General features: G+C 36.4%; 1 protein-coding gene across 1 annotated transcript; it reads left to right on the plus strand.

The window, feature by feature from the left end:
* The first annotated feature begins 1,785 nt into the window (after window positions 1-1,785).
* LOC139165482 (proto-oncogene Mas-like) lies at window positions 1,786-13,140 on the plus strand. Its single transcript, XM_070748657.1, has 3 exons — window positions 1,786-1,879; window positions 9,027-9,120; window positions 12,198-13,140. The coding sequence occupies exons 1-3, from the start codon at window positions 1,786-1,788 to the stop codon at window positions 13,138-13,140; spliced, it is 1,131 nt and encodes a 376-aa protein (XP_070604758.1).
* The last annotated feature ends 812 nt before the right edge of the window (window positions 13,141-13,952 follow it).

A 13,952-nucleotide genomic window follows, 5' to 3' on the forward strand; every position in this document is an offset into this window, starting at 1 on the left:
AAACTTTTTGACTTTGTGGGAACCAATTTGGAATAAAAGTTGTATTTGCTTTTAAAAAATGTACACTGCAACATTTGGAAACAGGACAAAATGGGCAAGATGGTGGACACTTGCATTGATGACACATGGATTTGTTTGGGTAAGGAGGAAGTTGCTGTCACATTTAACAATTATGTCTTATAAGGCATTACTTCTTTAATGGGCCTTGATTCCAGGAATTTGACATCAAGATTAGATTGCTTCTTTATCAGATAGCCTTTGGTTGTCAAGATACAGTTGTGGTTTCAAGTACTTCCTTGCATACTGTGTGTTATACAATATAATGCTGCAAAATTCAGAGGAAAATGTGCAAATTCTCTTTTATTTTTGCTGAGAAGCTTGGCCCAGCTCCATCCTCCTTCCCAACTGCTCTTATATCAAATGCAGGCTAAGAGAACTCATTGAAAAAAGAACCTCATGCTTAAATTCTGAAAGGGACCAGCCATTCTCATCAGGAGATTCATCATCAGGTATGTCTTCAATGAAGGTAGAGTTTCTTTTCTGGTAATAGTTATTTGCAATATACTCATTTTTTGAGTTTAACATAAGACTTAGTATGAGGTCATCTAATCCCACAGGATCCTCTGGCCAATATTAGAACTCAACTTTTTTCTCAGGATAATGTGACAACAATCTTCCCATCTCTGACTTGTTGGCTGGTGTGTTTTTGGCTTTGGTTGAGTGTCTTTTATCTGAGAACTTTTTCTTCATGAGAGAAAGATAAAGAGGAATTGCTCAATATTTGGGCAGGAAAACCCAAGAAAATCCCAGAAGCATCTAAGAATTGATGATCTGGTCTTTGAACTGCAAGCCAATATGGGCAACTTTTTTTTTTTTTTTTTTTATTTATTTGTTTTGTCAAGTATTTATTGGAAGCATGTAAAGATATAATAGTATTCATATACTGTACATAATACTAGTAAGAAGAAAAGAAAAAGAAAAAACAAGAAGAAATATTAGATATAGTAATATTCATATGCATGGTACTAATAAAAAAATAAATAAAACCATTAGGACAGGGGAAGGAAGGCACACTGGTGCACTTATGCTTGCCCCTCACTGACCTCTTAGGAATTGGGAGAGGTCAACAGTGGATAGTCTAAGGGTAAAGTTTTGGGGGTTAGAAGATGATACTACAGAGTCAGGTATGAGTTCCATGCTTCAACAACTCGATTACTATATTTTTTACAGTCAAGTTTGGAGTCAGGTAGTGAGTTCCATGCATCAATTACTCGGTTGCTAAAATTGTATTTGGAGTGGTTTACATTACATTTGTATCTGTTATGTGCTCGTGTGTTGTTATGGTTGAATCTAAAGTAGTCATTGACAGGAAGGATGTTGTAGCAGACGATTTTTATGGGCTATGCTTAGATTGTGTTTAAGGCGACATAGTTCTAAGCTTTATAAACCTAGGATTGTAAATCTAGTTTCATAGTCTGTTGTGAGTGGAGGAGTAAAAGGCTCTTCTGGTAAAGTATCTCTAGACATTTTCTAGAGTGTTTATGTCTGAAATGTGGTGTGGGTTCCAGACCAATGAGCTGTATTCAAGGATTGGTCTGGTGAAAGTTTTGCATGCTCTGGTTAGTAGTGTAAGATTGCCGGAGCAGAAGCTGCGTAGGATTAAGTTAACAACTCTTGAAACTTTTTTGGCGATATTTGTTTATTTACTATAAGTAATCAGTTCAACTTCTTGGCAGAATTGTGAACAGTTCTAGAGGCAAAAGTTATAAATGATTCAAGAACGTCATGTCTACTACAGAGATCTCTCAAGAAGAACAGCAAACCAAAACAGTAAAAAATAACAATGCAATCTTTCCTTTTCCAGTTGACTCTTTTCAAAGTATTTTCCCATCAAATCCCTGCTGAATTGTATTAGGTACTGTTCATTTGAAATAGGTAGTCCTCCACTTACAACCATAATTGAGCTTGGAAATACAGACATGCTGTTCATTAAGTAGGTCATACATAAAGTTGCCCAATTTTACTACCTGTTTTGTGACAATTGTTAAACAAATGCTGTGGTCAACAGAATTTTGACTAGGAGTCATAAGTACATTTTTAAATGTCTTTCATAACTTTGAACAATCACTAAGAAACTGGCTGTAAATTGAGGACTATCTGAAGGTTCAAAGTTACACATCATCAGTGAAAAACATGACTCCCTATTATATGAATATAGAAACATAGAAGACTGACGGCAGAAAAAGACCTCATGGTCCATCTAGTCTGCCCTTATACTATTTCCTGTATTTTATCTTACAATGGATATATGTTTATCCCAGGCATGTTTAAATTCAGTTACTGTGGATTTACCAACCACGTCTGCTGGAAGTTTGTTCCAAGGATCTACTACTCTTTCAGTAAAATAATATTTTCTCATGTTGCTTTTGATCTTTCCCCCAACTAACTTCCGATTGTGTCCCCTTGTTCTTGTGTTCACTTTCCTATTAAAAACACTTACCTCCTGAACCTTATTTAACCCTTTAGCATATTTAAATGTTTTGATCATGTCCCCCATTTTCCTTCTGTCCTCCAGACTATACAGATTGAGTTCATTAAGTCTTTCCTGATACGTTTTATGCTTAAGACCTTCCACCATTCTTGTAGCCCGCCTTTGGACCCGTTCAATTTTGAATATATTACTCAAATGGCTCTTATGAGACCAAATAATGTGTCTTGAACCTAAGGTTAAGACAACCTAAGGTTAAGACAATACTGCAAAAACATCACAATATGGTATGCTTTGTATTTGCAATTCCTTATGTAATCATTATGTAATAATTATGAATATACAGTAAATAAAGAGGATTCCTTTCAAAAAAGCAAATCTTTGATTTTGCTTTATAATAAAAGCCAACAGAGTTCTGCATAAACAGAGGGATAGAGGGATAGAATCAAGATCAGATGAAGTGTCAATACCACTTTATAATGCTTTGGTAAGGCCACACTTGGAATATTGCTTTCAGTTTTGGTTGCCATGATTTGTAATTTTGTAATTTATTTATTTTGTCAAACAATTATAGGGTGATAATTGGTACAAATTAAACATTAGATAAGTAATGATAAAAAGTAACAAAAGAAGACAATAGGACAGGGACAGTAGGCACAGTGGTGCGCTTATGCATGCCCCTTACAGACCTCTTAGAAAGGGGGAGAGGTCAATTGTAGATAGTCTAAGGTTAAAGGTTTTGGGGTTAGGAGTAGAAACCACAGAATCAGGTAGTGCATTCCAGGCGTCGATCACTCTGTTGCTGAAGTCGTATTTTTTGCAGTCAAGTTTGGAGCGGTTGACATTTAGTTTAAATCGATTTTGTGCTTGTGTGTTGTTGCGGTTGAAGGTGAAGTAGTCATTAACAGGCAGGACATTTTGGTATATGATTTTATGAACGATAATTAAGTCGGAACGGAGACGACGGAGTTGTAAGTTGTCTAAACCAAGAATTTCAAGTTGTCTAAACCAAGAATGATGTAAAAAAGATGTGGAGACTCACGGAAGAGTGCAGAGAAGAGCAACAAGGATGATTTGGGGATTGGAGGCTAAAAGACATGAAGAACAGTTTCTGGAATTGGGTATATCTAGTCTGATGAAAAGAAGGACTAAGGGCAGGTGTGGGCAGCTGCCTGGATGGGTGGGAATGCAGTGGGGTAGCGAAAATGGAGTTATAAAATGGCGGCCAAGTTTTGACTATGTGATCGTGGGGCTGCTGCGAAGGTTGTAAGTGTGAAAAAGGGGCATAAGTCACTATTTTCAGGGCTGTTGCGACTTTGAACAGTAAATGAACCGTTGTAGGTCGAGGACAACCTGCTTTCACCCCTAGATGTTTTCTGTGGAGCTTCAAAATGGTTCTAAAAATGCTTCTAGAAGAGTGCACCAATCAGACAGATAGTCCTCGACTTCTGACCCCAATGGAGGCCAACATTTCTATCTCCTGAGTAAGACGGTTATTAAGTGAGTTCTGCCTTATTTACCATCTTTCTTGCTACAGTTGTTAAGTGAATCCCTGCAGTTGCTTGTCAGAAGGTCCCCAAAAATGTTCACATAACCCTGGGACATTACCACCATTATAACTATGGACTAGTTGTCAAGTGTCCAAAGTTTGATCCAATAAACCCTTTATTTTTCTAACAAGTTTGGAGCGGTCCTTCCTTCCTTTCTTCCTCCATCCCTCCATTCATTTCATTCTTCCTCCTTCCTTCCTTATTTGTTCCCCCCATTTCTCCTTCCTTCCTTCCTTGTTCCCTCTATTTTTCCTTCCTTCCTTCCTTCCTTGTTCCCTCCATTTCTCCTCCCCTCTTTCTTTCATTCCTTCTTTCCGTCCTTCCTTGTTCCCTCTATTTCTCCTCCCTTCTTGCTTTCCTTCCTTCTTCCCTCCATTTCCCCTCCCTCCCTCCCTTTCTCTTTTGCTTTCTTTCTCCCTTCCTCTTTCTTTCTTTGTCTGTTAGTCTGTCTGCCATTGTCTGTCTCTCTCTCTCTCTCTTCCAGAGTTTTATTACAACACATATAGATTCACTGATCTTTGTTTTTCCATCACCCCCACAAACGCCCCTCCCTTCCCCCAAAACCCCAGCATGCAATATTAAACAGCCTGGAAAAAACGCTTGTGTAAACACGGAGGCTGCATTGTGCCATATGTCTGCAGCTTGCAAATCAAGAAGGCCAGCAGTGGTGGAGGGGGCAGAGTTTGCTTGGGCTCTCTGTGCCATGCACGGGGGAGTTTTCTAGCATACTGCAGTTTTTCTTTCTTTCTTTCTTTCTTTCTTTCTTTCTTTCTTTCTTTCATTCATTCATTCTTTCTTCCTTTCTTTCATTTATTTACATATTCATTCATTCATTCATTCATTCATTTTGTCCAATACACAATAATACACAATGAAGGTAAGAGAGGATACCTTCAAGGAAATAGAATTAGAGAAACAATAGAAGAGAGAGTATAGGATAAAATAATCAATGAGAGAATAGAAGAGAAGATATAGGGATAGAAGAGAATATATATGGGATATAGGAGAGACAATAGGACAGGGGACAGAAAGCACTCTAGTGCACTTATGCATGCCCCTTAGGAATCTGAAGAGGTCAACCGTGGACAGTCTAAGGGTAAAATGTTGGGGTTTTGGGGATGATACTACGGAGTCCGGTAATGAGTTCCATGCTTCAACAACGCTATTACTAAAGTCGTATTTTTTACAGTCAAGTTTGGAGCGGTTAATATTGAGCTTGAATCTGTTATGTGCTCTTGTGTTGTGGTTGAAGCTGAAGTAGTCATTGCAGCATATAATCTTGTGGGCAATACTTAGATCATGTTTAATGCGTCTTTGTTCTAAGTTTTCTAGGCTCAGGATTGTAAGTCTAGTTTCGTATGGTATTCTGTTACGGGAGGAGGAATGCAGGGCTCTTCTGGTGAAGTATCTCTGGACATTTTCGAGGGTGTTAATGTCTGAGATGCGGTATAGGTTCCAAACAGATGAGCTGTATTCTAGGATGGGTCTGGCAAAAGTTTAGTATGCTCTGGTAAGTAGTGTGATATTTCCAGAGCAGAAGCTATGTAGGATTAGATTAACAACTCTTGAAGCCTTCTTGGAGATGTTGTTGCAGTGGGTTTTGGCACTTAGGTCTTTTGTAATTAGTACTCCGAGGTCCTTAACCGAGTGGGGATTATCTGTAACCGAGCTGGTGAAAATCGAGCTGGACAAAAATGTGTCTGAATTCTGCGGGGAGCTCCTGAATTTGGGATTAGCTCTCAAAGCCACCACCACCAGCCCCAGCCCCATAAAAGTTCGGTTCGCCCAACACTAGTTGTAACATGTCCTTTTCTCCTTTCATTTTCTGCACTCTCATCTAAATTTCTTTCCATCAAATGTGTAGGGTAGTGTAGGGTTTCCTGCCTAAGCAGGGGGTTGGACTAGAAGACCTCCAAGACCTCCTTCCAACTCTGTTGTTATTATTTATTTATAAATTGTGGAGCAATGAGCGATGAGCATAGGGTGTGCTTCCATCAAGACATTGTTGTTATGGGGAAAAATATATCAAGGTAAATGGTGCCCATCGATGCTTGCAGACTAATATTGGACAATTGTAAGAGACAATCCTTTCCTTGAATACAAAAGAAAAGTCAGGAGAAGTAAAAGGAACACAAACGGAAGACAAGATTAATGAGAAATTTAAACTTTTGAACATTTTAAACTTGTTTACTAATTTAGTTTTCCTTTCATGTATTCACTGTTGCCAATATTTCACCAGAAGAGCCCTTCACTCCTCCACTCGAAACAGAATATCCTACGAAAATAGACTAACAATCCTGGGCCTAGAAAGCCTAGAACTACGGCACCTAAAACACGATTTGAGTATTGCCCACAAGATCATATGCTGCAACGTCCTACCGGTCAATGACTACTTCAGCTTCAACCGCAACAACACAAGAGCACGCAACAGATTCAAACTTAATACGAACCGCTCCAAACCTGACTGTAAAAAATATGATTCCCAACAATCGAGTTATCGAAGCGTTTCTTTACTAAGTCATTACCGGACTCAATTGTGTCAACCCCTAACCCCCAACATTTCTCCCTTAGACTCTCCACGATTGACCTCTCCAAGTTCCTAAGAGGCCAGTAAGGGGCGTACATAAGTGCACTGGTGTGCCTTTCGTCCCCTGTCCAATTGTCTTTCCTTTCTCTCACTTATCATATATATTTTCTTTCTTTCATATATCCTCTCCTCTAAGTTCACTTTTACCCTTATATATATTACTACATGTCTATTTTTTTCCTATGTATTTGTGTATTGGACAAATGAATACATAAAATAAATAAAATAAATAAAATAAATAAAATAAATAAAATAAATAAAATAAATAAAATAAATAAAATAAATAAAATAAATAAAATAAATAAAATAAATAAAATAAATAAAATAAATAAAATAAATAAAATAAATAAAATAAATAAAATAAATAAAATAAATAAATAAAATTGACTTAATTTTAATAAAATATATGGGTCTATATATACATATTAAATTTTGGTGTATTATTTGCCTATTACCTGTAGCTGTGAAATATACAACTAACAAATTTCATTATTATATTTGAATTCAGCATGTGAAATTCATTAAGAAATGGCACATTTCATTTCAGCAATTTTAAAAAATTGAAAATTTGTAGAATCCTGATTGTGTTTGGTCTTAGTAAAGAAACTTTGGTGGCTTGATTGAAAGCTAAGAATGTTTAGACCTGTTTTGTGTGGATGTACAGAACTCATCAAGCAGGTACACTTTGAATTCCTCAAGAACACAATTCCTTTAAGTCATTTTGACAAGTTTCCTTTTTAAAAACTAATTTTATTTCCTCTTTAATTGCAGTGTCCTGGATTGTCCTCCTTCACCACAGAATTGAAGTGTTATATGCACATTTTGCACAATGGAGTTTCTACTTAATTTAACTAAAGGTAGGAGCACCATGAATTAAATCCTCCTCCTTTTCTGAAAGGTACTACTGTTGAAGAAAATCTCAAATGCTCATAATATTTATAAGTTTATTCCAAACTTTAAACTCTAGCACCAGTACATGAATTCCTGTAGTCCTCTATTTCCTGGGGTTGGAGGGATGTTGGCATTTTGAGAACATTCAATGGGTGCATTTACAAAATGGCTTCTGAGAGGATTTTTCACAAAGTAAGTCTTATGGAGAACGTAATAATATTAACACATCTGTGATCAGAGGTGGGCAGCAGGCAGGATGGGGTGGAACACAGTTCCACTGGCGGAAATGAAGCTTCATGCACAGCTCCAGCTGACTGGCGGATGTCGCTTCCTGGATTACCGGTCTCAGCTCAGCCCTCTTTTTTTCCCCATCCTGGTTCTGCTGTGTCTGCACTCCTTGCTTTTTTCCTCTTTCCTCCTTCCTGGCCTCGGATGAGCTTATCTCTCTCCTGCCTGGCTCCCCTCCAGCCTCACCCGGCCACCTCCTGAGTCCAGGAAGGAGGAAAGAGGAAAAAAGCAAGGAGCACACAGCAGCAGCAGCAGGGGGAAAAGGAGAGCCGAGCCAAGCCATGCCAAAGTGGTCTGGGCTGTGGTCTTTTTCCCCTTGCAAAGCCCTCGCTCCACCTGCAGCTGAGATGAAAAGGCATCATGTGGCAATAATAACCTTGTAACTCTCTCTACGCCTTCTGATATTTTTAAATCCCCCCTCCTGTTCTCCTTCTCCTCCTCGGAAAGCGGCAGGGAGACTAGCACTGGCAGGAGTTGCAGGGGGTCTTTTTCCTCCCCCCTCTTTTCTCAACAGCTGATCAGCACTGTTCACCTAGCTACCCAGCCTGAGGCGGGAGGGCGACCCAGGAAGGAGAGCACGAGAAATACAAAGCAAATTGTCACCCCAGCAAGCGGTGATATTGTAAGTGGGGGACTTAACAGTTCACTTGAACGGTGATGGTCGTTCAAGCCACTCCCATCTGGTCACATGACCAGTAAGCCACTCCTACCTAGTCACATGACCATCAAGCCACACCCACAAAATAAGCCTACCCCCACAGTGTGGCAGTAAAAATTTTGTCTGCCCATTACTGCCTGTGATAGTATTCTTACATTCTGTGATTTCCTCTATGCAACATCATCTTAGAATTGTTCTTTGGAGAGACGCAAAGATTGAAGTCAACATCTATGTTCCTCAAGAGAATTTTAAGAAAAATGTGTGATTGGAGGCCCAGACACATTTTTGAAAATGAAGGAAAGATGGGAAGAAAAGTTTCTGTTTCAAAATTTGTATTTTTAAAATATATTTTGAATTATTTATTAGGCTAAATCCTTCTAGGGCAGATAGCTCAGAGAACCCTATGAAGAATTATTATTGGCCTGATTATTGATCATTACAAAGACCCACAAACAGAAACACAGGAACTTAAATATGGAAAAGTGTCTAAAACACAATAGTATTTTTGCTGCCTGGTGTTATTGATCATAATCACGACTTGCAATAATTGTTTCTTCTCTAAAGGATATCCCCATGACAATTTTATCCTTGTGAACCTATTGTTGTTTGTGATTGAATATCACATCGTAAATGAAGGCACTGGGTATGAATTTCACAAGTAAGTATAATATAGTACAAAATATTTTCTTTTCAAGACTGCAGTCTTCCACTTGTTTCATAATATTCCAAAGAGATATTTTCTTCCCTGATCTGCACAGAGTTGCTACTGCAGTGGGGATCCTTTGTGATGAACGTTAGAGTTACAAACTGATCTTATGTAGCTTCTTCTCCAGAAACACTGAACTACTAACCAGAGCTTACAAAACATTGGTCAGACCAATACTCGAATACAGCTTGCCTGTATGGAACCCACATTGCATAACTGACATTGACACAATTGAGAGAGTCCAGAAATACTTCAAAAGAAGAGTCCTTCACTCCTCCTCTCGTAACAAACTACTTTACTCCTCCAGACTTCAAATACTATGGTTAGACAATTTACAACTACGTCACCTCCAAACTGGTTTACCTGTTGTTCATAAGATCATACACCATAACGACATTGTCAATGATGAAGTATTGGCTGACAAGAGGTCAATAAATAAGCAGTGGGTGACGATTAAATAGTATCAAATTAATTAAGTAGTATCATCCATCAAAATAATTAATGAAAAACAATGATAAATCAATATAATTAACTAATATCAATAGTCAATCTAATTAATTAATTAATATCAATAATCAGCCTACCTGACAATCAGTTAATTAATTATACTAATTAATGCAGAGATAACCAATCAATAATTAATATCAATGATAAATCTTTATATTTTTGATCTAGTGCAAGAGACAGAAAACACATCCCCCTAAGAGCAGCTCATCCCCAATTGAGAATTGCTAGGAAAGTGCCTTTGACAGCATATATGGGGTTGGCAGAGTTTTAAAAGCCAAACTTTCTGACTTTCAGTGGAAATGATGGAGTAGGACTCAGTTATATAAATAAGAACTCCAAAAATGCAAAGGTTATTGATCTACACTTAGTTATGTATATTATGGAGCATCAAATAGAAATGAGAGGTTTGGTATTATATAGAGTTGGAAAGTAGAAAGAACGTAGCAGAATCCAAGCAGAAAGTAGAAGAAATCAAATTCATTTCAGTCCATTAGAATCCCAGAAAAAGAAAAGAGGAGAAAAATGGATTATAAAGTAACAACAAAAAAGCATTTAGTAGAGTAAAATAAAATAAAATAAAATAAAATAAAATAAAATAAAATAAAATAAAATAAAATAAAATAAAATAAAATAAAATAAAATAAAATAAAATAAAATAAAATAAAATAAAATAAAATAAAATAAAATAAAATAAAATAAAATAAAATAAAATAAAATAAAATAAAATAAAATAAAATAAAATAAAATAAAATAAAATAAAATAAAATAAAATAAAATAAAATAAAATAAAATAAAATAAAATAAAATAAAATAAAATAAAATAAAATAAAATAAAATAAAATAAAATAAAATAAAATAAAATAAAATAAAATAAAATAAAATAAAATAAAATAAAATAAAATAAAATAAAATAAAATAAAATAAAATAAAATAAAATAAAATAAAATAAAATAAAATAAAATAAAATAAAATAAAATAAAATAAAATAAAATAAAATAAAATAAAATAAAATAAAATAAAATAAAATAAAATAAAATAAAATAAAATAAAATAAAATAAAATATAAAATAACAAACAAAACAAAACAAAATAACAAAATAAATAAATAAGACCTTTATCAGTTATACATTGAAGACCAAATTATAGTGCTAGCACAATCCTTTCAATTTATATTTGCCATTGTATACCTGTATTCATACTTGTAACCCCCTCCAAAGAATGTCAATCCAAATATTAAATAATGTGTCCTCTCTCTGCATTAGGTTTAGGTTTAGGTTTATTGGATTTATATGCCGCCCCTCTCCGCAAACTCGGGGCGGCTCACAACAATAATAAAAAACAGTACAGTACACAATACCAAATCCAATGCCAAATCCAATGCATTAGTTTCCCTTTCCTGTTTTTGGGGTTGTCCTTTACTTGTTCAGATACCCAATAATCCTAGTCTGTCCTCAGCCAGAATGGCTAATAATGGGGATTGGTGGGGATTTTACTGAAATGCATCTTGAAGATTTTGGGTTGAAACACTTGGGTCTGTACTGAATACAGTAATTCTCCAGCCTTATAAAAAGCATTGATTTTAGGGCTGTTAATTATTGTGGTCCTGTGCAGCTGGCAGCAGAGTTGGACAGTGAGGAGGCTGGGGAGGAACTTGGGCTAGGCCTGGAGTCTGGAGAAGGCTGGGTGCCAGAGGCAGAGATTTAACCAGGGCCAAGTGGGAGATTAGTCCCACCTCCAGAACCTCCAAAGGTTGACATGAAGAAAGAAGAACAGAAGGAGCCTGTTCTCAATAGACACATAGGTAGAGCTGCCAGAAGGCAAGAACAATTCCAGAGGAGGAGTAAGAGTAAGGCTTAGGGTAATTGGCTTCTCCTATGTAAGTCAAGAACATGACAGAGTCTGTTGAAAGAAGCAACTAAGTTTATCTCTAGTTCTCGTGGTTGCAACTCAAGACACAATTTCGTTCCTCTTTGAACTTGCCAAGTTTTTCCTGCAAATTGGTCCATGGCAGTTTGCCAAAGAAGAGCAAGGTTCGTGTGTGTTATCTGCCTTTCCCTGGAAAAGTTTAATCAGACTTGTTTTACTTGGCTTGGATTTATGATGGCTGCTAATGAAAGGGGTGTATATCAGTGCACTGATGTGCCTAACGTCCCCTGTCCAATTGTCTTTCCTTTTCTCATATATCATATATTCTCTCCCTCTCATCTACTTCTTTTCTTTTTTACTTACTATCTTTATATATATTACTTAATGTCTATTCTCTTCCATATGTATTGTATATTGGACAAAGAATAAATAAATAAACAAACAAACAAACAAATAAATAAAGTTTGTGAGACACTGTTTGTGCTGTTTTATTGGAAGCCTAGAGCAAAACAGTAATTTCCATCAGATAGTGAAAAAAAATACATATGTGTTAATATGTGCAAGTGAAAATTGTGTTTGTGTGTGTGTGTGTGCGCGCACATACATGTGTGTTTGTATATATATGAGAACTTGATTCTTTTTTCTTTTTTTTTAAGAATCACCTCTCCCGAAATTATGAACACCACTCTGAATACTTCTGAAATATTTTCTACAGATGATCAACCGTTTGAAAAATTAACACGAAATCTTATCAATGGGTTCATTGCCCTTATTTGCATTTTAGGCCTGGTGGGTAATGGAAGGACAATTTATCACCTGGCTTTTTCCATTAAGAGGAATCCTTTCACCACTCTCATCCTGAACCTCTCCATCGCTGATTCTGGGGTCCTCACATCCCTCATTGTTGCAGTTATATTTGTGGCGGTGTTAACTCTGGGTAAAAGAACATCCATTGTCCAAACCCTTTTCTTCTTATCTTTTGAGTTCTTTGTCTTCACCTATTCTGCCAGCCAGTTTCTGTTGATGGCCATCAGCCTGGACAGGTGTGTGGCTGTCCTTTTTCCACTCTGGCATCGCTGCCATCGTCCCTCAAATCTGTCCACCTTTGTTTGTAGCTTCATCTGGATCTTCTCCTTCCTGCTCTCTGCACTGCACTACATTCTGCATCAAACCAAGAGCTTTGGAAAGTCACCTTTCCTTTACCAGCTTATTGTGAATGGTTTACTTTGTACGCCTCTCATGGTTGTGTCTACTGTGACCCTCTGGATTCATATGAGGTCTAAATCACAACACAATCAAAGGAAACTTCTCACCACCATCTTGCTGGCCCTCCTCTTCTTCCTCCTTTTTTCTCTCCCAATGTATGTCTTATATGTCGTTTATTATTTTGGTTTCCGTCATCCTGACTTTTTGACAATTGGAATAGGATGTGCCACTCTCAACAGCAGCATCAACCCACTCCTTTATTTCTTAGTGGGGATGAAGAAGAGAGGAAAGAATCAGCCCAAAGCATCTTTGAAGGTAGCTCTGCAAAGAGTCTTCAAGGATGAGCAGGGCAACTCAGAAAGGCAGCATACAACAGAAGAAAACATATTGTGAAGTGTCATTATCATTGCATAATCATTTTTGTGAAGTGTTACTATCACTATACATTTATTATTGAAAACCATAAATAATATGTGCGTTCAATTAAAAAAATAAACCACATTTATTGAACAAAGCAGCTAACACCAAACAATATAAAATGGAAATATTGCTGCCTTGATAATTTCCAAAGTGAAAATATCTGTACAGAAAATGTCTGACTTCATATAATTCTTTTTCATTTTATAACATGAAATTATATGTCTGATTTCATCTACATTGTTTTAAAATCTCATAACATGAAATTATATGTCTGACTTCATATACGGTACATTCTTTTTTATATCAGACAACTACTGTTAGAAATATTTCCTTCTGAATGATATACAGTACTTTCAATGTAACTTTTATTGTTTTAAGTATGGCTATTTCCTCTAGATTGGCAAAGCTTTTGTCTCTAAAGCACTTGGAAGAAGAATATATGGCTTCACTAAAATTTTGCAAATTTGTCTACATAACGAAAGAAAAGAGAAGGGAATAAAATAAAATATGTACAAGATACATTTCCTGAAAGAAAATGTGACAATTTTGATCCTCACATATTTCAGACATGTTTGGTTATATTTAATAAAAGTTTATTAGGAATAATTTTCATTTGTTGCCTTTTTTTTAATATTCTTTACAAGTATGTAGGTTCCACCATTGTAAGCAGATGTGAGTTACAGCCCGGAATGTCCAGAACAGTGGTTCCGCTGTGGAAAGCGGAGCACCTAGGCCTGTTCCGGTTCTATGCTTGTGCACAAGCAGACGGAATGATTCTGGTAAAT

Source organism: Erythrolamprus reginae, chromosome 3, assembly GCF_031021105.1.
Source record: "Erythrolamprus reginae isolate rEryReg1 chromosome 3, rEryReg1.hap1, whole genome shotgun sequence".
NCBI lineage: Eukaryota > Metazoa > Chordata > Lepidosauria > Squamata > Dipsadidae > Erythrolamprus > Erythrolamprus reginae.